General features: G+C 39.8%; 2 protein-coding genes across 4 annotated transcripts in view; both read right to left on the bottom strand.

Annotated features, from left to right (window-relative positions):
• LOC121867271 (attractin-like) overlaps window positions 1-18,401 on the bottom strand; it is a 48,786-nt gene extending 30,385 nt beyond the window's left edge. For all 3 annotated transcript variants that reach the window (XM_042367137.1, XM_042367139.1, XM_042367140.1), the window contains exons 1-11: window positions 18,164-18,401; window positions 13,574-13,774; window positions 10,003-10,131; window positions 8,324-8,517; window positions 7,791-7,994; window positions 3,248-3,327; window positions 2,149-2,632; window positions 1,723-1,903; window positions 1,129-1,440; window positions 824-895; window positions 323-518 (exon numbers count right to left, since the gene is read on the bottom strand). In XM_042367137.1, coding sequence (XP_042223071.1) covers window positions 323-518; window positions 824-895; window positions 1,129-1,440; window positions 1,723-1,903; window positions 2,149-2,632; window positions 3,248-3,327; window positions 7,791-7,994; window positions 8,324-8,517; window positions 10,003-10,131; window positions 13,574-13,774; window positions 18,164-18,390 — 2,280 coding nt within the window. In that variant the 5' untranslated portion in view covers window positions 18,391-18,401. The remainder of the gene's footprint in view (window positions 1-322; window positions 519-823; window positions 896-1,128; window positions 1,441-1,722; window positions 1,904-2,148; window positions 2,633-3,247; window positions 3,328-7,790; window positions 7,995-8,323; window positions 8,518-10,002; window positions 10,132-13,573; window positions 13,775-18,163) is intronic.
• Window positions 18,402-23,033: 4,632 nt separating this feature from the next.
• LOC121867115 overlaps window positions 23,034-24,289 on the bottom strand; it is a 4,373-nt gene continuing 3,117 nt past the window's right edge. Inside the window, exons 2-4 of the mRNA XM_042366871.1 lie at window positions 24,024-24,173; window positions 23,701-23,900; window positions 23,034-23,199 (exon numbers count right to left, since the gene is read on the bottom strand). Of these exons, the coding sequence (XP_042222805.1) occupies window positions 23,034-23,199; window positions 23,701-23,900; window positions 24,024-24,173 (516 nt within the window). The remainder of the gene's footprint in view (window positions 23,200-23,700; window positions 23,901-24,023; window positions 24,174-24,289) is intronic.

Here is a 24,289-nt window from a genome sequence, read left to right as displayed (position 1 = left end):
GCATTTCTCATGCTTACAAGTATCACTGACCTCCAGCCACACCAAACACTGTATTAGGTAATGCCAGCAAAAGATTATGTCTATATACTACATCATGTTATAACCACACAAGTACAAGAGCAGGAACTAATTCTTCTAGTTATACTCTAAGCATGGATAAATCCTCTAACGTATGAACACTGTTTGGAAAACTAAAAGATGAAACTACCTAAATTTGCAACTAATTAAACCAAGCTGAAACAGACATGATGATAAACATTTAGCAGTAAAAATAAAATAGAGATGAGTTGGTCAGGTAAAAGGCACATATACAAGAACTAACCTTGGCATAATCCACACATTTATTGTATGTACAGGCGTTGTTGCACCACACGCACCCATATGTATTAGACACACACGACCGACACGACTTCTGTTCGTCGCAGAGAGCCGTAAAATTATGCTTGGGGGTCACTTCTGGACACACATCATAAGCCTTTTTGTCATTATTATTATTGGATTCACATCGGGTCAAAATCCTGAAAAGGAAATTGTTCTCCTTGGTATTCATTCAAGATTCATGTAAACAAAACAAAAGATGACTTAATGGTCCAAACAAAGCTAATTGAAAAGTTAAAAGCTTGGAATTAAGGGATGATGAAGTACAGTGAGTAAAGTGTGCACTGAAGAGAGGTGAGTGAGCCAGCACACAAGGCATCACAATGAAGGCAGCTCCTCCCAATACTGAAAAAGCCAAGGAAGAAAATACAAGATGAATGTCATGAAATATAGACAGTTATAGTAAAGGAAAACGTAAGAGGTGGCAATACAAAAGACTCCTCACCTGTTCCAAACACATTTGCGGCCGGGGTAGTTATGTAAGCATTCATCACTGGAGGATATTTGAGTCTTGCATCTGTAGAAATAATTCTTATGTCAGCAAAACCATTAACAGACGACAGTAAATCCCTCATCCACCTTGGTCCTCAAGATTAACCATAACACAGAATTTTATCTTTCTTTCAACATAAATTAATATATTATAAAACTATTCAACCCCGAGATAAAAAATGACCCACTGATATTTCAGGACACAATCAAACATTGTCTACACACAACAACTGTTAAAATTATACATGGGTGACTTACAGTCCTGGGTGATACCGCAGAACCGACCCCAGCATCTTTCCGTTAAAACCACCGATTATATACATGTCCCCTTGGTGCAGTACTGCCGAGTGTCCGTACCGTGCCACGTCCAAATACAGATTCGGGGGTTTGTTTAACGAGTGCCAAGAATTGCAAGCTATGTCGTACGCCAAGAAATCAGCACTGTAACATTTGGCACCGAAAGAAAAGGATGTATCATTATGCGTGTTTCCTCCAAACACCAGCATCAGACCCTCAACTAGGACGGCAGAGTGCAAGAATCGAGGCACTGGTGCTGGACTGCGCAGTTTCCTGAAAATAATGCACAATTCTTGAGATAACCACCAAAATTAGAAACATTGTTTAATTCCTCTTATTACTGGAGTCCCTGAGCAGAAAGGTTTATTGTTTGAATTTTTTAGTGAATACATAGCAGGTCCAGGAAATGATCAAATAAGGTCCTACTTTCACTATCAATTACAATAAGACCAGATACAACAACTTCCCTATGTTCTTAAAGCTGTGGAGTTCATAACTTAGTGTATGAAGTTTTAACTTGTGTTTTGGAGCTTCACCGAACATTTATTAACTCACCATTTTTGTTTAATGGGGTCGTAAGTCATAAGATATGGAACAACATGACTCGTTGAAACTTTGGATAGGAGACCACCGTGGACGTACACAAGGGTGGTCACAGGGTCCCATATGGCTGTGTGACCGTAAACTCCGCTCACTACAGCGCCTCGTGTTTCGACTGTAGTCCAACTGCCTTGTTCTGAAAATGGGATTAAGGTCAACAAAGTACCACGGCATCTTTATCATGTTACCCAGTACTTCACAACATAATCTAAAACCTTCCACTACCTCAGAGTTGTATTAAACAGCAATCATAAGTAGTTACTATTATAATAAGAATTTATAACTACAATAGCATGTTCTGTCTGAGGGTGCTTAGTGGTGGTATTTCACAGGTCACTTATTAAGACAAACTGATCTCTCAGAGTTAAAAAAAAATCTTACCAAAGTCATATTCTTGGACAGTGTTCAAATATCCATATCTGGAAGAATGTCCAAAAATGACGAGCATGACTTGTTTTTTGGACTTGTGAACGACCACTGCCGCATGACCAACACAGGGGATGGGTGCACATGGACCAGGAGCTGACGCACATCCTCCAACCTCACTCTTGTTTGTGTGCTCCTCTTCTTCCTCACTATCATCTCCAGGCTTCACTTCCTCCTCCTCCTCCTCCTCTTCCCAGTCTTTACGATTGCTAAGGTTACTTTCTTTGTTCTCTCTACTTCTACCACTACGATTATTGCGCCGGTTTCTCTCACGTCGGCCAATCCTGCCCCTTCTTCCACCGCCCCGGCCTCGTCCACCGATCCTCTCTCCCCGTTCAGAAGGCAATAAAGACCACTTGTGTGATTCAGTATCCAGACGCCACAATTCTCGAGTTATACTCCCATCGTCCTTCATCCCTCCGTACATATATATGGATCCCTGAAGAAAAAGGTGAAATGTGTATTAAAATAAACATGGCCTTTACTTAACACCTGTAATGTTATATATAAAAAAAGGAATGATTTGCAACAACCACAATCATTCACAAATATTTTTCATCTTTTCTTCTGAATCATCCACCCAAGTGATGTTATCTGCAGCATGTTCACCTACCATTTGCACCCAATATTGAATTATTATCAGTCGAAGCTGCTTCACTCTTATCATCCCTTAACCTAACCTAACCTTACTATTCCAGGGATAAAAACACTGTTATTCTAAAACAGTAGCAGAAGTTTCATTCTTGTTACTAAAACTCTGGACAGCATTCAACAAATTACTGTAAGTAAACCTACTGTATAACTAGAAAAAGTATTGAATTTAAAGTAAAAATCAATGTTATAACAAAAGTTGTTTGCAAAAATCATACAGAAAAACATCATCTATAAATACATTGAGGCTTTCTGATAACTACCTTAATTCAACAAAAACAAAGACTCAAAATAATTAAGATGGACATAATCAAATTAATTTTGACATGGTGTACTGTTTAGGGGGACATACTGTACAGGTATGTTTATTAACAACAGGTAACTACATTCACAAGTGACTCACATTATAAACAACAGCAGTGTGACCATATCTGGCTACTGGTTTATGTATCCCAGAACTCCTTATCGGCAACCACGTGTCATCTGCAACAGAGATCACAATCCTTAGTTACAATATAATAACATAACTCAATCTTCTCCCTGTTACAATCCTTACCCTGTAATTTACAATCTAATATCAATCTTCTCCCTGGGCCAGGGCGGCGTGGGTGTGGTGGAGTGTCCTCCCTGATCTAAAGTGTTATTGGAGGGGACATATTCGGAGTGTGGGAGAGGGAATTTCACAGTGTGTCGGTGAATATCGGATGTCACCCTAGGCATTGTCACCGAAGGTTCTTCTCATCCCTTACGGCATTAATCGCAAATATTCCGTGTGTTCACCGGCGATCACCAAGCGATTTTGTGAGTATTTGGATGGACGGCTACTGCAGGTGCCAGTGCCAGTGTCGATAGGCCTAATTTGACCGGGGGTGGCATTGAGACTCTCGCCCTTATGGGGCCAAGTGCTCTATGCTTGCGGTCGCCCCACCCTCAAGTAACGGTCACCTCATGTAGTGTCGGCCGACCAAGTGAGTATATATAACTAATATTACTTCAGTGCGACCATGGAAACAGTGATTATTTCTACCAAGGATATATAAACAAGTGTTAGGTGTGACAATTCTTGCTCCCAGTGTATCATTCTCATGTGTGGATTGTCGCCAACAGGGGGGTGGCCTACACACCCACACGCGCACTTATGCCCCTACTACCCGGACACGGTAGTACAGCCGGTCACCTCTCTGCCCTTTACTCATAAGAACTAGTTTCTTCTTCTGTATGGGACCAAAGCAGATGTCGGAGGCGGACGTAACTGTCCCCCAAGGTGCGGAACAATATGCCGGGTATCAGACATTGCTGGGTCTGTGCTAGCCAGTACTAAAATTGCACTAGCTGTGAATGTGCGAGAAACAACCGACCATGTGTGGTTTGCAGAAAGGGCAGAAAGGGAAACAATTGTCGAAACCCACAAGGCAGGGAGCCGACACAGGAGGCCACAGTGGATATCGCTGGGACCCAACCGCCCGATGATATCCTAAATGATAGCAGTGAGTCTACTCAACCTGAAAATGTAGTACTAATAAACGCTGCTCCAATAGTAGCAGATGTCCACGAGGTGAATGAGAGACAGCCACCACAGTGGAATGGCATGTCGATGGAAAATGCTGACATATGGGTTAAAGAAACTTACTCAGAAATTGTCAGGTGGTCGCCAACTAACCTGTTTGAACCACCCAAGTGTGCGGCCACCAAAGAAATGATTCGGGAGATGATTCACCTCATAACTGAGTACACTCAGGACTGTTTCCTTGCCCCTTTAGTTCTTCAAATACTGGCAATAATACCACATCTATTCTGTCAGAGGACACACACAAAGGCTAAGCACAAAGAAAATGCAGCAACAATGAAGAGAAGAGTGACAATGTGGCAGAATGGGACCCTTGATGATCTCCTATGTGAAGCAAGAACACTGCAGGAGAGACTAAAATTTATAGGAGACGGAAAGCAAAACACCGATGACGTTGCAAGAAAGTTTGAAAACAAAATGCGTGTGGGAAAAGTGTCTTTGGCGGTAAGATCTCTCACAGAGGAATCATCCGGTGGGGTTCTGCCAATAAACAGAGACATTAAAACAACTGAAAGAAACACATCCCCCTGCAAGTGAAGACGAAGGCATCAGGTTCTAGGGTGACTATATCCCACCAAATGCTGTCCTGTTCAAGAAAATAACAGGAGAGATGGTGTGGAAAAAGGCACTGAAGACTCAGAAGATGCCGGCCCTTCAGGTCTGGATGCAAATGGTTCGAGAGTCATCCTCAGCACTAACAAGTTTGGCCCCGTAGCAAGTGATCTCTGCACGGCCATTGCCGTCCTTGCAAGAAAGCTGGCATCCTTGTGCTGCCAACACCTCCATGCTCTGACGGCCTGCCGCCTCATTCCCCTGGATAAGAATCCAGGGCGTAGGCCTATAGGGGTGGGGGAAGTGCTGGCCACCAGGCTGGAGGGGAAGCTGCCATTCACGCCATGAGAACGATATTTGAGCAACGCGATTGTTAGGCCGTTCTCCTGGTGGACACTTCAAACGCATTCAACATACTTAACCGCAAGGCTGCACTGCACAACATCAAGATCAAGTGTCAAGCTTTGCAATGTATGTTGAAAACTCCTATAGGTATCCATCAGACCTTTATATAGTAAACAACAAGGCTCTAAGAGGTGATACCATCCAGTCAACAGAGGGAACAACGCAGGGGGACCCTGTTGCAATGGCAATGTACGCAATAGGCCTATCCGTGCTCCAACACACAATAAAATTTGAAACAACTGAGGTCAAGCAAGTGGCGTACGCTGACGACCTTACAGGAGCAGGAAAAGTGGAGGACATCAAAAAGTGGTGGGACCTGGTAACATCACGAGGCCCACAAATAGGGTACCACCCAAATGCCAGCAAGTCCTTCCTCATTGTGAAGCCAGAACATCATGAACGGGCAATGGAGGTGTTCGGTGGAAGTGAGGTCAAAATAACAAAGGATGGCCAAAGATACCAAGGCGCAGTAATCGGCACGACGGACTTCAAGACCGAGTACATAACGGGAAAGGTGAATGAGTGGGTTAGGGAAATCCAAGCTCTGTCTGAGATTGCTAACACAGCGCCACATGCGGCTTTTGCGGCATTCACCCATGGAGTCAAGCATCGCTGGAACTACCTGATGCGCAGTATCCCCGATATCGGACCCCTCCTCCACCCTCTGGAAGAAGCTATCAGCGTCAATTTCATTCCCAAATTAGTGAAACACCCTCACTTAACCCCAGCAGAAAGATCACTCCTTGCACTACCACCGAGACTGGGAGGAATGGGGTTGACCAATCCAGAGGAGATTGCTGCCACCGAACATCAAAACTCAGTTAAGCTCACAGCATCTCTCAAGGACCACATAGCAGCTCAGAACGCAACAGGGGAGGTGGATACCAGTGAAGTAAACAAGATTCGAAGGTCCATTACGGCAGAACGACAGCACGGCCAAAGTGATAAGTTGCAGCAAGTACCAGAGAGTTTGAAAAAAAAGTAGCTATAGCGCAGGAGGTGGGCGCCTCGAACTGGTTAACTACGTTACCAATAAGGGCAAATGGTTTCAGTCTCAATAAACAAGAATTTACAAATGCCAATGCTCTAAGGTACGGTAGGCCAGTAAAAGGTTTGCCCTCCCAATGCGTGTGTGGCTCTTCCTATGACGTCGATCACGCCATAGTGTGCAAGAAAGGGAGCTTCATATGCATGAGGCATGACGAAGTAAGGGATCTCACAGCAAATATGTTGAAGGAAATCTGCCATGATGTCAGAGTTGAACCGACCCTCCTTCCATTGGATGGTGAGATTTTCCAACATAGGACTTCAAACACATCTTAACGAAGCCCATGTTGACATCAGTGCTCGAGGATTCTGGACACGGAGACAGCGAGCCTTCTTCAACATCAGGAACGAGAACGAAAAGTTAAGGGCATACGGGGAGAGAATTCAGAACGTTGATCAAGGCAGCTTCACTCCTCTAGTGTTCACAACCTCTGGTGGGATGGGACCAAGTGCAAGATGCTTCTACGCCAGACTCGCGGAGGTGATATCCGAACAGAAGCAGCAGCCCAGAAGTTATTATTACAGCCTGGATGAGATGTCGAATGTCCTTCTCTCTCTCCTTCGGTCGGCTTTGCTCTGCCTCAGGGGTACGAGAGCATCGGCCCCAAAGCCGATAACAGTTGCAGATATTGACTATGAAGCTACAGTCACTGAATGCTGCATAGATCTGCGGCTCAACTAACTCAACACAGCTAGGATAGCTACTTATGTATTAGGATATTTAATATTAAGGTAATAAAATGGTGGCGAAGGTATGGCTATTTGGGGAGGCTGGAGGCCATATTTGTAAAAAAAAATAAAATAAAAAATAAAAATAAAATAAATCCTTACCCTGTAGTTACAATCTAATATCAATCTTCTCCCTCTGTTACAAGCCTTAAGTTACAATCTAATAACATAATTATCAAAACCTCGTCCTCTGTTTCTAATTCTTTTCTTACACCATCAAATGAATTATAAAGGTTATATTGGCTTTACTGATAATATAAATAAAAGATATAAGTGATCCCCAAGACGAAAATTAATGTACCTGTAGTGCATTAACTGTTTATATATAATCTATGTACTGTATGAAGATTAGTTGGAATACTTTAAACAGAACACTGACTGGTAACTATTTGTCTACAGACTGACAAAAGGACAGCATCATGAATTCCAACCTCTCGACCACTTTCAGACAGAGGGTTAGAATATGAGTTTCCCAATAAGTATATGTTTTATTCAGACTTTTCCCCACTTTATGCTAAGGTGGCTGGAAAAAAAAGAGAGCAAAAACTCTCATAAATTTTCACTTTGGTCAGTCATTGTCAGTCATTCATTCTTACAACTGGTTATAAAAGGTTAAGCATAAACACAAAACATACAAATGACTTACCTGTTATGTTGTATCTTACGAGGAACGATCGCTCGGTGAAGGAGTAACCACCAATAACCCAAGTTATATTATCAATGAGAACAGTGGCGTGGGATGACCTTTCTAGTAGTGTGGACATAGGGTCAGGATGGGTCAGCTGGCTGGTAATGTCATGTCCCACTACCTCCCACCAGCCTTCCTCAATCACCTGGCTACAGTCTGCACCTGTACACCACAACACAGTTCAATAAATCAACAAGAATCTCCACAAATTTATAAATATTATGCAGCTCAAATTTATAATACAGTACAATGAATAGATTTCTTCCCTAATACAGTAATTATATTTCAGTACAGTATTTAATAAAAAATACATGACATTACTGTATTACGCATTAATTTGCTTTTATTAACTCCTTCACTGTGGGGAACACATTTTTAGTACAGTATTTCATTTGGTTAATGCCTGATGATTTTATTTAGCTTTGAGGTGACCACATAAACAAGGGCTTAAAGAGAAGATAAAAAAGAACATTCCATGTATGGAGACAAACCTGTGTAGCCAGAATGACACTGGCATCGGTGTTCTTCAGGGTTACACTGGCCATTGCCTGAGCAACCCTCTGGACAGACTGGAACAGAGCAGGCAGGACCCCCCCAGCTGGCATCACATGTGCAGAATCCCTCCAGACATGCACCTCGGCCGGAGCATTCCTCCCCCACCACAGTACTGGGACACCCATCAATTCTGTTTCCCACAATATAGTAGTGTTAATAAACTTCCATATGGTTATATCTCAGTACAGTATTACAGTGGTCCCTCGGTTAACGAGCACAATCCGTTCCAGCAGGTTGCTCGTTAACCGAAACCATTGTTCCAATGGGTTTTTGGGTAATTGGTTCCAGCTCACCGAAAATTGCCTAAATTCAACAAAAAAGGTAGAAAAGTACACTTACTTTGAGGTGTGTATGTAGAAGGCTCCTGGATGATGATGATGATGGGAATTAGAATGGGGGTGGAGGAGAAGGAAGAAGAGAAGGCATTGGGGTGGAAGAGAAGTCACCCCATGGTGCCATTTCACCCATAAAATTTTAGCTCTCTTGGTGTAATTCAAGATTATTTTCTTTAAATCAACACTGCACTGCATTATATATTGTCAATATGTAAAATATATTTCAAAATGACCAATAATTTGCTTGGAAACACAGAAAAAAAGCGTTTAGTTGAAGAGAGTCTCAAGCAAGATGTTACCTCCACTGAAAACAGAGAGAGACTAACGCCTGTCTGGTGTGTTAACAGGCTGGATGGCACGCCAGAAACTAGTTTCTTTACCTTCAATTATGTTCAATAATTGTTAAAATGACTAAAAAAGTTAATATTAAACTTTTAAAATTATTGAATAGTATAAACTTCTTGATATTTACTAAAATAGTAAGGAATTTAAGCCCTAAAACCGATTACTGTATTGGCGGACTAATACTACAGCTGGTGGACCGCCAAATGCAAGCGAAAACATGTTGAAGTCAGCTCGTAAAAAACTCGTTAATCGAGGGATTGCTCGTTAACCGAAGTTAAGAATCTTTTGGAAGGTAAATCGTTAACCGAGGGACCACTGTATACAACCATCACCACAACAAACGTCCATACAAGAAAAGAAACAGACTGATAAAAATGAAGATGTGTGAATGCACAGTATATAGATATATGCACAAACATGTAAGTAAACACAGGTATACACATCCAATGTAAAGACAAACAGTATACACCAAAACACACACATCCACTCCCTCCTACCAGGATATACATCTTCACACAGGAGTTGGCTTAATCTGGATACCAGTATTGTAATTTACACACAACACCAATCTAACCGGACCTCAATATTAAACCTGAACCACAAGGATTATCAAGAACATAATGTGAGATATGTGATTGACAATGACAACCTTCCCACAATAACACACACACCCCAGCCAATGACAATGTTTACAATATATTGTACTGCAATGTATATAGTCTATTTGTGAAATAAATCACATGCATATCTCCAGCCTATGGACAAAAATTCTACCATGCTTCAGAAAAATTACTCAGGTGATGATAAAACTATAAGCCTCAATACTGTAGTACAGCATCATCCAACATGTCCACAACCCCTGATAATGAGAGAAAAAATGAAATAGTATAATAATACTATTATGTACTAAATAAACAATATGGTAATGAACTTACCTATAAGATATTGAGAATCCTGTAAGGTTATAAGCTGCATCAGAGTAAAAGTAGAGGAGTGCATAGCCTGACTTAGCTACCACTTCTGGTATATGTGGAACACGGTAATCATCTTGAACCACCATCCCACTGTCAAAGTACAAAAGAAAAATTTAGACAAGGAGGAATTTACAAGTGCCTATTTCACTTTTTATAAATAGCACTTGAACCTTTACCACAAACCTCCTCCTCATTGCTTACTGGCCTTGTGCTGCACATGTCATTCTAAACTGGTGTAAAATTATAAATTGGGATTTGACCCAGAAAGGCCATTCTATAGCACAGCCATTAAGAAGTATCCCAGAGCCGGTGACCGGTAATTAGACTCCGGTAATTTGACTCCCGGTAAAGTGACTCCTGGTAATTTAACTCCAAGTCACTTTCACTCCCGGTAATTTCACCAACATTTAAAACATTGCATTTATTTATTAAGACAATTATTAATGGCGCAGGATATGAGCTATTGCTCGTAAAAAGTCAAAGTTGTTCTCTGAATTAAAAACATTGATATAAAAACATTTATAAAAACGTTAGAAGTCACTACAATTAGTAATACAGGTTATTTATAAAAAACATTAGAAGTCATTACATTTAATAATGATGCAGGTTATGAACTATTGCTCATAAAAAGTCAATTTTGTTTTCTGGAATATATCTAGAAAGAATAACCTGCAGCCGTTTGTTCAAATCTTTATACTTTTTCAGGGTTCAATCCAGGATGTAATTCTAGTAGTTTTGTGAATAGTCGAGTGTATGTTTCTTGTGTCTTGTTCTGAAGAAGTGCAAATAATCTTGGAACACTGAATTTCCCAACCTGAACATGAAGGGTGTACAACTGATAAAATAAATTTGGACAGAATTTAAAAGTTCCATCACTTGCCCAATGTTTTACATGCACCAAGTCATCCAGACCCTTACCCGTTGCAAACACAAGTAATCTATTTACGTCATTTTCACCACTATCAAATTGCAGGAAAAGTTCGCCAGTATCAAGGAATCTGTATTCATCAGGAATTTTATAGCCAGACCAATTCTGGGGAATTGGAGGGGCACTCGCTTTTGCTTGACGCCATTTCCTTATATTCCGACTTAAGCATAAAGTGGATGGTAGCTCTGCCATTCATTTTCATCCAAGTTTGCACTAGTAGCAGCAATAAGTGAACGAGAACATTACTGGGAGGAGATTGCTGCAACCTTCAAGTCAGTTAAATTTTTACAAACTTTGGGTTTTGCAACAGAAGAACTATGATGATGTTCACCGACACATTTAATTATGCCATAATCCTCATCATACATCAGGGTGTGGACTCGAGCTTTGCAACACTTCACTTCACATTTCCAATAAGTCTTAGATCCATTGGCATTTCTTTTCTGTGCTTCGTATATGTAATTCATATCATCTACAAGTTTCTCCCTTCCCCAGGTGCTGGCAATGACGTGAGGCATGGTAACAAGGGTATACGAATGAGTTATGATCAACCCTCACCTGGCAGCAGCAGTTGGACAACTGAATGGGTTAGCTGGGCCTCACCTCTGGTGGTGCCATCTTCTGGATTTTTAAAATTCTAAAATTTACATGCTTGCTTAAACTAGATTTCAAAACTACTTAAATTAAATCTTTAATTTTTAACTACTTAAATCAAACTACAGTGGGGTATGCTATAACGAACGGATCCTACTACGAATATTCCTATAACGAACGGTTTTACTTATAAAATTGAGAATGCTATAACGAACGCAACTCCTACAACGAACGCGGATGAATGCGGGACTATTTCGCCTGGCGCATGAATATTGTTGTACCGCGACCCACAAGAGCGTCAGGCGCCATCTTTGTCTCATTGTGTAGCCAGTGCACCACTGTTATTGTTGAAATTTCGTCTTTTGATGTGGAAATTCGCGTTATTTGTATAACTATTTTGTTATACAAGTATACAATTGTAACAATGAGTCGTCCAAAGCGAGTGAGAAAGCTAATAACCCTTGAAACTAAGAAAGAAATTATAAAGAAACGTGAGAATGGAAGAAGCATTGCGAAACTTAGTGATGAATATGGGATGGCTAAATCGACTATATGTACGATTTTGAAGAATAAAGAGGAGTTAAAAACTGTGCAAGTGGCTAAGGGAATCTTTAGACTTAGCAAAGCAAGGTGTAATGTGATTGAAGAGATGGAAAATTTACTCTTAGTGTGGATAAAGGAGAAAGAAATGGCAGGTGGTAACATTAGTGAAGCTATAATTTGTGAGAAGGCCAGACAATTGTTTGAGGACCTTAAAGCCAAGACTCCCAGTGGAAGTGATAGTGACGTGCCAGTGTTTAGGGGTACCTGCATGCTGAATAACACTAGGGTAAGATAAAGTACCGTATTTTTTACATTTTCCACAGAATTTTTCTAGTGTTAAGTGGTTGTATTTGGGGGCCTGGAACGGATTAATCCTATAACGAACGAATGCTATAACGAACGAGGTTCTGGAACCAATTACGTTCGTTATAGCATACCCCACTGTATATTTATGTTAAATTTATTACCGTTACTATTATAATTATTTATTGAAACAGGAGTGGATTATCCAACCTCTGGCAGCTACTGCAATCAGCCGTTCAGCACTTATAGAACACTAAAACATATTTTAATTCTTTATTTTTTTAAGAAGTGTTTCTAATATTTTTTTAATAAATGTTTTTAATAAATTATTTAATTTTTTTTAATGGTGAAATTATCGGAAGTGAAACTGACTGGAAGTTAAATTACCGGGGTCAAATAACCGGAAGTGAAATTACCTAGAACACCCAGAGCCCACCCACCTCTTCTGTAGAGAATCACGTGTGAGTGAGATAAGCAGCATAAAACTTAGATTATGACATCAAAGACTTGTTTATTCTATAGGATCTGTTGACTATGACCTTCGATTTGTTGACTTTAAATTTGTGGGACACCTTCCCCTCCTAAGAAATAAGAAACATAAAACTTGCCTAAGATATGTCACGTTATCTTACATAAACAACAGTTTTACATGTAACACCTAGATGACTCTCATGTCCCCTACCCAAATGTTCTTAAAAGTTTTCTTATTTAAAGGGTAAACCATCACAGGCAGTTTCCTGAAAATGAAGCTGAACTAAACTCAAAGGTACTGTATGATGCCAAAGATCTGTTTGTGAAGGAGTTGTAGTAACCCTAGTAACATGTCCTCCTATCGGGTGTAATGGTGAAGCTTGGTTACATGTGTGGAGATATACTATAAACAAAATTGTTGAAATAGATGCAGCCCTCTGTAATAACCCCATGTTCTTCTGGTGGTCAGGGAATAAATGTACAGTATCAATGAAATAATATAACAAATAGCTACTGAGAGGATGAAGATGGGTCTTGTATTATCCAACAGTGTCAATGTGAGTAATATACAGTACAGTAGGTATGGAAACATTTAAGAGAGCTTCAGCTTGGTATACCCAACTATAAAACATGGATTTAATGTACAGTATATTTAAAAAGAGAGAGATGCACAAACATGGGTACTGTACTCACCTGAAGACAGCTAGGAGGGGATCATAAATACTGTCACCATCATAAACATATAAATGGTCCCACGAACATTCCGTGGCAAAGTGCTCAAAATGGAGACGGATGGAGGTATTGGGCCGGCCCGCATCAATCAGCCATGTACACTGGGTGTCTGTGGAGTAATTACCTGATCCATCCGTTATCACACTTGAATTGGACCATAACCTGTGAAGGAGACGGCTGTTAGAGATTGGCTTCCATATAAGACTCACAAATGCAGAGATTACATAGACCACATGAACCTGTCAAACCTAACAGACTTTATCCCTGGGTGGCTTGTGTGTTCTGCTTCAAAATGATTTCAAACTGTTTTTTCCCATTACAAGTGCTCCTCTACTTAAGACCGTTCAACTTACAAACTTTCAGAGATACAAACATCCTCACTGAAGGGGGTTACCTGTCAGAAAAGGTGTTTAATGTGGATGAGACTGGATTATTTTGAAGAAAATTACAGATAGAACAAACATTACCTAAGAGGAGAAGAGTGAGCCAGGTTTTAAGGCTGTATTAACGGGTATAGCTGTACTAAATATCCATAATCTTTTCAATTTTTACAATAAGTTTGGTATCTACAAGAGTAAAATTGGACTTACAAACAAGCCTCAGGAACGTAACTCGTTCGTAAGTAAAGGAGCACCTGTATTTACCTCCAGATGTAGACTCTAAGAATTAAAACCAACACCTAGATGTAATTTCCATTACAGAATATAAATGTAACCACAGAGATGAGATGACCTCCACTTTTATCTTCCCTTTTAAGATAATTTTCACTTAGAGGTCAAAAGAACATCTTTTAGTCTCAAGATGCTAAATTACAAAGCTGTCATCAGCCTGAGATGGTCTATATACCTAGTACACTTACACTCCTGTCCCTTTCACCGTTCAGTTTAACTCTATAACACAAAAGTGTTTTTCATTTATCTCAGCAAAAGTCAGTAGACCCAAGGGTAAGACATCAGATACCTCTCACGACTAACCTACTGTACTGTACTGTATTGTAAAAAAAATAAATCAATCACCCTCTTCTCTTGCTGCAGCTTCATCAACAATACAGTACTGTACATGTGAACATTTTATAATTTTTAATCTTTTGATACATTATTACTGCAGGATACAGTACTGTACATTATACTGTACTGTACGCTGAACTTGAATTATTGACAACTTTCAAAAGATAATTTAACTTACCATAACTTATATATTGTATCCAATGTTTGCAGGACTTTACAACTAATGATCTGTTGCATCTTGTATTTAATTACAGTACAGTACAGTATTTAAAGCTTAACTTTTAGACTTGTGTGGTTGGTTACAGCTCCGTTATGTACTGTTGGCAAGTACAGTACTGTATTTGGACCATGTATTGGCTCCAGAATGTATCTGTACCTGCACTAGTCTTACTATAATAATAATATTAATAATAACACCGGTCAACACAATTTTTCTGGCACAAGGTTTTTAAACGGATTTTAAGTAAATTTGGGGTGCAGAATCCAAATATGACTTTGGTTTTTGTCTATCACATCAGGTTTTTGAGATATACCATATTGCACTTTTGCTGGGAAACGTAAACTTTTGGATCAAAATTGACGGTTTAAACATGTATACATAAATTTTTTCAGCATTATAATTTGTATTTTTCTATAACCAAAAATTGTTAATACGGTATCAAATTGGAAAGTTAATGCACATATAATATTTAAATGTAACATTGAAGGGTGAAAAAAGCAATTAATGTACGGTAGAAATAGTGCAAGTATTAAGATCAAGTTACAGTTACATTAACTTCCTCTTTTTGGCCGATCTCTTATGTACAGCTTCTGGAATGTCTCTCATCAAACTCCAGCAGTAGTCCGCCATCATGTTCGAGTCCCATCGACCTTGGTAACGTTCTTCCATTACTTTAATGTCTTGATGAAAGCGCTCCCCTTGCTCCTCGCTCACTTCTCCCAGATTTTCTGGAAACTCGTCCAAGTGACTGTGTAAGTAGTGAACCTTGATACTCATTCTGCATCCAAGTGCTTGTAAACTCAAGAGCAGCTCTTCCACAATTTCTTGATAGTTGTCCGCTTTCTTGTTCCCTAAGAAGTTCCGCACCACATTAGAGAATGCATTCCAAGTTCTTGCCTGTGCCTCAGTCATTGTTGCAAGGAAGTGTGGATCTCTGAGTAGTGTTCTTATTTGAGGTCCATCAAAAATCCCTGCCTTTTTCTTCTCGTCGCTAAGACTTGGAAACGTTGAGCATATATATCTGAAACACTCTCCACTATGATCAAGAGCCTTGACAAATTGCTTCATGATACCAAGTTTTATGTGCAGAGGAGGAAGGACAATGTTTTTCCTGTCAACCAGAGGATCGTTAATGATATTCTTGTCACCAGGCGTCAAACTATGTCTTGGTGGCCAATTCTTTTTCACCCAATGGTCTGCTGTAGCCCTGCTGTCCCAGTAGCACAGAAAACAGGGGTATTTTGTGTACCCTCCTTGCTGGCCCAATAGAAAGTTTACCATTTTCAAGTCCATACAAATTAACCATTCATGAGCATGGTATTGCAACCTCTCTAGAACAGTCTTAATGTTTTCATACTCTTCTTTAATTTGTACAGAATGTCCGATTGGAATTGAACCATACTTGTTTCCGTTATGAAGAAGAACACATTTCAAGCTCCTTTTAGAACTGTCAATAAAAAGTCTCCAATGCTTACTATCATATGCTGGTAGTCCCATGGAGAGAAGAAGTCCTTCTACATCATTACAAAAAACAAGCTGGTCATATGAATGAAAGTACTTCCGCAGTTGCTCTTCTCTGTTGCGATAAAAGGAGACACTCGTGCCAGGTTTTAAGAGTCGTTTCTCTTGAAGCCTGGAAGCTAACAATTCAGCAGACTGTTTTGGCAAATTTAGATCTCTGACCAGATCATTCAATTCTGACTGAGTAAACAACGTTGGCTTTTCACAATCTTCACCAGATGGCTTGAAAAGATCAGTCTCTTCATCTTCATCAGTAGAAACAGGTGAATTCCGGTCTATATCCTCAATCTCTGGTAGCTCAGTAAATTCTGGCATGTTACGTGATGGAGCAAATCTGAGATCAGATTTGGATTCAGCACCTTAAAGTTAGTAAAAAACAGTTAAAAGGTTTCATGCCAGAAAAAAAAAATATTTTTTTGTAGACCAGTGTAATTGATGGTCAGTTAACTTGACCAAGGACAGCTGACAAAGCCATGAAAGGTTTGTTTCCAGTAAAGTCCTTAAGTCAGCAGCATCTGGTGTTCTCAGGGCCAGGCGGTCACCCATCCAAGTACTAACCAGACCCAATGTTGCTTAACTTCACTGATCAGACAAGAAGTGGGGTTTCCGACATGGTGCTCCAGTGTTGGTCAAGTCTGGCCTTGAATGAGTTCACACTCGGTGTCGTCACAACACTCTCTGGCAGATTGTTCCAAGAGTTGACAACTCTCACTCAAAAAAATTTGTCCTAATAATTTTTTGAACTTGTGGCATCTTTGTATGTTTCAGGATCTTTTTTACTCTACAGTTCTATACATAACTAATTTCATGCTTGAAAACTACTGGTCTTTTGTTTCTTAAACACACCAGTTCTTTTATAGAATTCATTAAGCGCTTGAAACACTACAAAGCCAGAGACTTGAGAATAAAAAGAAATACTGTACTACAGCAAAAGATCACAAAGTGACAGTTTGACTGCTATCATTTACATACAATGACCTCAAGTTTTAGCTCCTCCTAAACCCTGTAATACTCCACCACTGTACCCTGTTTAGGAACATAAGCTTAAAAAAAAGCTGCTTCACGGATGCAGGCAACTGACTGTACAATCTGGGTGATGTACAGGAAATGAATTGGGCAGCAAAAGAACATTTGTGTACTGCTCCAGGCCTCAGGGTGTGAAGGATCGTGATGATCCTGTGTTAAATCATTTTACAATGTGTAGTCAGAGGAATAAGTATACTGGCCAAACACTTAGGCTCACTAAACATTAGTGTCTTAAAAGTCATTAGACAAAGCCTCAACTCTACCCTAGCTTTAACTGTTAACTGAAACAAGGTAGCAGCCAGAAGCCCCTCACTACAACTAACAACTTTACTCCATCACTATCAATTTCAACTTCATTTCACGTTCATTTGGGCTTATTTCTGGCCACGTGAGTGTGTAATAACCCAGGCAGTAGAGGTAAACAGATGTCAGGGTCAAACATCCATTTTCAGATGAAGGGGAAATCCCAAGTATCAAATGCCTCCTAACTGTTAATAATTCCACCTATATTTCACCAATGCGGCGGTACAGACACAGATCACACACCACACAGATTAAGGATGAATTAATATGTTGAAAATAAGGATTAATAACAAGGAGGGGTAAATCCTTTGAGTTTTAAATGCCTACCAGACCTAAATATTTACATATTCTCAACAAAATCCCCCTATATCGGCCCAGCCCACCTTCCTTTTAAAAACCACAAATAATAGACTTACAAAAGATGAAAATAAAAGATTAGTAATTAAAATAAAAAGTGATTTGGTTACTACTCACCTCAGCCTTCCCTCACACCACTGACACAGCGGACCTTTCCATCCTGGGTCACATATACACTTGTTGTCCACACACCTGCCATGCTCGCACTCCAGACTGCACTCCTGTCCCTCTGTACACACCACCGCGTAACCTAATAAAACTATCACTACTACTAAGGTCCTCGGTCGCTCTAATTTCCTCAAAAACTTAGATTTGAACAGGAATTTCTGAAGATCCGCAGCCATCTTGGATCTGCCATTTCCGCAACTAGTGACGTCACCCGTAACTAGTGACGTCACGGAAAACTAATGACGTCACTGGCAAAACATTGAAGGATGGGAAGAACTCGACTGTATGTTATTTATTTTAAGTGTATTATGGACATTGGCGGTTGGTGTATATATCCTAGATGATTATACAATACTACTACATTAATCCTCACGTAATGGAGTACTTTGTTAACCTGGGGATTTAAAAACAAACATATAGACACAAGTTAACGAGGCCAAGAGCACCATCTTTTTCCCACACGATTCCCGTTATATTTCCAAGACGGAAAATATGCAATACTGTAGTGAGGAATGTTTGTTCACAGCTGTGTTAATTACCACTCTACCACAGTATATAAAGACTTACATGCGATACACTAATAGAGATAAATAAATATATATATTACATAAAGTAAAATTATCATACAAGCTGGTTCATTGTTTATATACATAGACAAAACAGATTAACTATCATTAATAGACAGTAAGTCGAGTCGATAAAAAAATAACCCTAGAAAGTTCCTACTCTGTTGTTATTGGTATCTTTAATTATTCACATATATTAAAGCTTTGAATATTAACCTAATTTAATTTCATTATTCCATAAATACTCCTGTGACCTTCATGAAGTGCTTTAACAACAACAACAACAACAGCAACAATAATAATAATAATAATAATAATAATAATAATAATAATAATAATAATAATAATAATAATAATAATAATAATAATAATAATAATAATAATAATAATAATAATAATAATAATAATAATAATAATAATAATAATAATAATAATAATAATAATAATAATAATAATAATAATAATAATAATAATAATAATAATAATAATAATAATAATAATAACAATAATAATAATAATAATAATAATAATAATAATAATAATAATAATAATAATAATAATAATAGTAATAATAATTTAAGATAAACACCAAAGAAAATTATATATTAAAAATTTTAACAGAACATTAAAATAAAAATTACATTTTTATTATCTTGGCATTCTTTATTCCAGGAAACATTATCTACTTATTGCTTTCTTTTCCTTTCTCTTTCTACCTGCAACTTTCTCTTTCTGTACCTCCCTAGTACCTTTTTTGGCCCTCTTTCTATCATTTTCTCTTTCATTTTCTTGCTTTATTTTTCTTCCATATACCTTATCTCTCTTCTATTTTTTTCTTTCTCTTTCTTGTCTTTCATTCTTTCTCTTTCTTGTCTTTCATTCTTTCTCTTTATCTCTTCATCTTTCCTTCCACTGTTGTGTCCCGGATTCGCCTGACTTTCTCCTTGCCTCTATCTCTTGGTTTCTCCCTTCTCTGTTTCTCTCTCTCTCCTCTGTCTGTCTGTCAAGGCTTTTGTCTATGTACATTTACTTAATCGATAATTATATGAGAGAGAAAGAGATAAATAATAATAATAATATAATAATAATAATAATAATAATAATAATAATAAAATTGTCACACAAGTTTACAATTGGATAAGTTCAGCTGAAAAGAGAGAGAGAGAGAGAGAGAGAGAGAGAGAGAGAGAGAGAGAGAGAGATATATGTTGAGTGTACGCAATCTAGATTCGTGCTTGAGAGTGTAGAGAGAGAGAGAGAGAGAGAGAGAGAGAGAGAGAGAGAGAGAGAGAGAGAATAAACGCACTCCTCCAGGGACTGACAGTGTTGCCACATTCATGAGGTCGTCACCCGCAAAGCGCCTTCACACATCTCACATCTCAGATTCTGACTCAAGATTCCCAGAGGTTCGTACGGTCAATATTCCTTGTAGGTAAAGATGCGAGAAGGTACCTAACTGCTTGACTCGACTTAAAGCACAAGCATAACGCCTAAAATGACAAAAAAATTACTCTACCTCGCTAAGATCAGTTCACTTTTCACCAGTATGGAGATAGCCCTATTTTTTGTGTTGAAATCTGGATACAGGTTCAGAAAAGTTGGTAGATAATTTTTGTACTTAGTTGCGGCAATTTGCAGATGTCGACAGTATCAAAAAGGTGATACATGAAGATAGATAAGCATATACGTATTAAATATTTCCTATACAGTAAATGCGTAGTAAAGGCCAATACATGTAACCCATTAAGAAAATCATCACAAATTATTTCGTAGTTTTTGCCATATTTTCCTGTGTTTTTTCTGAAATAAAACTTATTTTAAAAACTTGCAAACCGATTTCATAACGTATCCTTACAGGAATTCCATAAAAGTTTTCATTTGATGACTTTACGTACCTATAGAGCACGCCAGGAGGAGCCTAGTGGTTCGTATTCGATCCGTTCATTGTTTTATTTTTATTTTTTTCAGTAGCGAGGTATTTCCTGAACCCTGAAATGGTGGTGAGCGCTATCTAAGAGGTCGTATTCATATTAGATTTTACGATGAATATTCCTCGCAAGTTATGACTAAGAATACACTTGATTCGCTTTAGGTCAAAATCACACAGACTCAACTGGATACGTTCTCTCGGCATCATCTGGTGACCAAGTTAACGAGAAGAATTTGGATCACTTGATGATTAAACACCCCAGCATTACCTAGGTCCGAGAATTGTTTGCAGGTCATTGATATAGTGATGGTTAGTGTTGGTACTGGAAGAAATGCTCATAATATTCCTTACGACTGAATGTTACGAAATTATGAGGAACATCGCCTGAACTGAGCTGACCTTTGGTAATCTAAACTGGGGTGACCTAGCTACCTGATGACCCCGTGACCTCGAATTCCCCCATATTTACCTGTTGGTCATGACCTTGTGGGAGGCCTTCCTACGTCACCAGCGCCTTACACGGATTGCATAACCTTGCAAGAACTAACACAGATTGGTTGCTGGCAAGTGCTGCTTCCTCACAGCTTTGCCTCACATTACTGTTTCCGTTTTGCGGCTTCAATATGTTTATTTCTGTGATCTGACACACAGCAGTAGCGACGGCAGGATATACTGTATATATATATATATATATATATATATATATATATATATATATATATATATATATATATATATATATATATATATATATATATATATATATATATAAGTTAAAGTTTTAGACTAAAGGTATCTGTGTAGACCGCACGCTATAGTAACACCTAATATTAATTCTCCACTGGAGATTCTCTTAACGTTCACTACTGCTTTCATTGGGTTTGTTTGACGATATTAAAGTTTGTTGTGACTTAAGATAGCCAGCCAGTCAGTCACTTAGACCTAGTTAAGGCTCTGCAACTAAGGATCGCAGATCATGTTTGCCCGACCTCCTCGAATTGAGAGAAAACGACGCAAAGTTCTGTATGTCACAAGGTAAGAAGAAATTTTAATTGGGATATGTGAATGTTTTCTAGAAATTCGACAAAGATTTGTGAACATTTTCAAAAGATTTGGGAATGTGTTTTCTTGACAGATGGCATATTAGGGGGTCAGCTCACACAGTATTGGCGTTTAGAAACTGTGCACAAATTACAAACTGGTTCAGTTCTAAAATTCGGATTCACACTAAATTTTGATTATTTTTTCGATAATTATGAATGATTTTTATTTCTGTGGATTTCATGTATATGCATCTGCTTATACTTGTAGAAGAAAGTGTCATGTGAGTACAAATAATAATAATAATAATGTTTAAAGGCATATTATAGGCGACCGGGGAGGGGGGGGGGGGGTTGCTACAGGGGCACGGGCCATTCCCTGCACTACTCCACACACACACACACCGCGCAAGGCAGTCAAAAGTACATCACGTCCATACAAAATAATGTCCATAAACGTTTCAGATGGTCGTATGACTGATAATTTGTGATAAATGATGTTTGATACAAAAAATGCAGGTTAGGTTACAATAAACCAAAATACAGTTACTTTAACAATATATTCCTGGAGGATGATAAGGCGAATTTAGCACCTGGATGTTGCAGCTGGCGGACCGTTGAGAACAACACAAGTGGACGCAGCTGTGAAAAATATCCCACACATTTCACTTACTCGCTTACTTAACCATCACCTAACTAACTGGTGGGTCAGCTCTCTAATTACTCACTGTTGGGAAGCACTAGGGATGTACGGGCTCTGTTACACACTGTTGGGAAGCACTAGGGATGTACGGGCTCTGTTACACACTGTTGGGAAGCACTAGGGATGTACGGGCTCTGTTACACACGGTTGGGAAGCACTGGGGATGTATGGGCTCTGTTACACACTGTTGGGAAGCACTTGGGATGTACGGGCTCTGCTCTGTTACACACTGTTGGGAAGCACTAGGGATGTACGGGCTCTGTTACACACTGTTGGGAAGCACTGGGGATGTATGGGTTCTGTTACACACTGTTGGGAAGCACTAGGGATGTACGGGCTCTGTTACACACTGTTGGGAAGCACTGGGGATGTATGGGCTCTGTTACACTCTGTTGGGAAGCACTGGGGATGTACGGGCTCTGTTACACACTGTTGGGAAGCACTGGGGATGTACGGGCTCTGTTACACACTGTTGGGAAGCACTAGGGATGTGGCTCTGTTACACACTGTTGGGAAGCACTGGGGATGTACGGGCTCTGTTACACACACTGTTGGGAAGCTTACTGAAATGTGGGCTCTGTTACACACTGTTGGGAAGCACTGGGGATGTGCAGGCTCTGTTACACTGTTGGGGAAGCACTGGGGATGTATGGGTTCTGTTACACTCTGTTAGGGAAGCACTGGGGATGTGTACGGGCTCTGTTACACACTGTTGGGAAGCACTGAGGGATGTACGGGCTCTGTTACTGTTGAGAAAGCACTATGGGATGTATAGGCTCTGTTTACTCTGTTGGGAAGCACTGGGGATGTACGGGCTCTGTTACACACTGCTGGCAAGCACTAGGGATGTACGCTCTGTTACATACTGTTGTTGCTTAAACACTAGGGATTATTACGGGCTCTGTTACACACTGTGTTGGGAAGCACTAGGGATGTACGGGCTCTGTTACCCCACTGTTAGGAAAGCACTGAGGATGTACAGGCTCTGTTACCCACTGTTTAGGAAGCACTGGGGATGTATGGGCTCTGTTACACACTGTTGGGAGGCTTGCTGAGATGTACAGGCTCTGTACACACTGTTTGAGGAAGCTTACTGGGGATGTATGGGCTCTGTACACACTGTTAGGAAAGCACAGGGATGTGCAGGCTCCTGTACACACTGTTGAGAAGCACTGGGGATGCTTGTGGAGCCTGTTACCTCTGTTGGGGAGGCTTGCCTGGGGATGTACGGGCTCTGTTACACACACTGTTGGGAGAAGCACTGGGGATGTACGGGCTCTGTTACACACTGTTGGGAAGCACTAGGGATGTACGGGCTCTGTTGCACTGTTGACAAGCACACTAGGGATGTGGGCTCTGTTGCACACTGTTGGGAAGCTACTAGGTATGTACAGGTTCTCTTACACACTGTTGGGAAGCACTGGGGATATGCAGGCTCTGTTACACACTGTTAGGAAGCACTAAGGATGTACGGGCTCTGTTTACACTGTTGACAAAGCACTAAGGGATGTGCAGGCTCTGTTACACACTGTTAGGAAAGCACTGAGGATGTATGGGCTCTGTTGCACACTGTTGACACTAAGGATGTACGGGCTCTGTTACACTGTTGGGAAGCACACTGAGGATGTATGGGCTCTGTTGCACACTGTTGACAAGCACTAAAGGGATGTACGGGCTCTGTTACACACTGTTTGGGAAGCTTACTAGGGATGTATGGGCTCTGTTACACACTGTTGGGAAGCACACTGAGGATATTACAGGCTCTGTTATTACACACTGTACACAGTCTCTCTTTCACAAGTCGACTTCTCTGAGTTGATATTGTTAAGGCTGTAT

This window comes from Homarus americanus, unplaced genomic scaffold (genome assembly GCF_018991925.1).
Source record: "Homarus americanus isolate GMGI-L3 unplaced genomic scaffold, GMGI_Hamer_2.0 scaffold6317, whole genome shotgun sequence".
Taxonomy (NCBI): Eukaryota; Metazoa; Arthropoda; class Malacostraca; order Decapoda; family Nephropidae; genus Homarus; species Homarus americanus.
The sequence above is the reverse complement of the archived record's forward strand: the minus strand, read 5'-3'. Positions and strand labels throughout refer to the sequence as shown.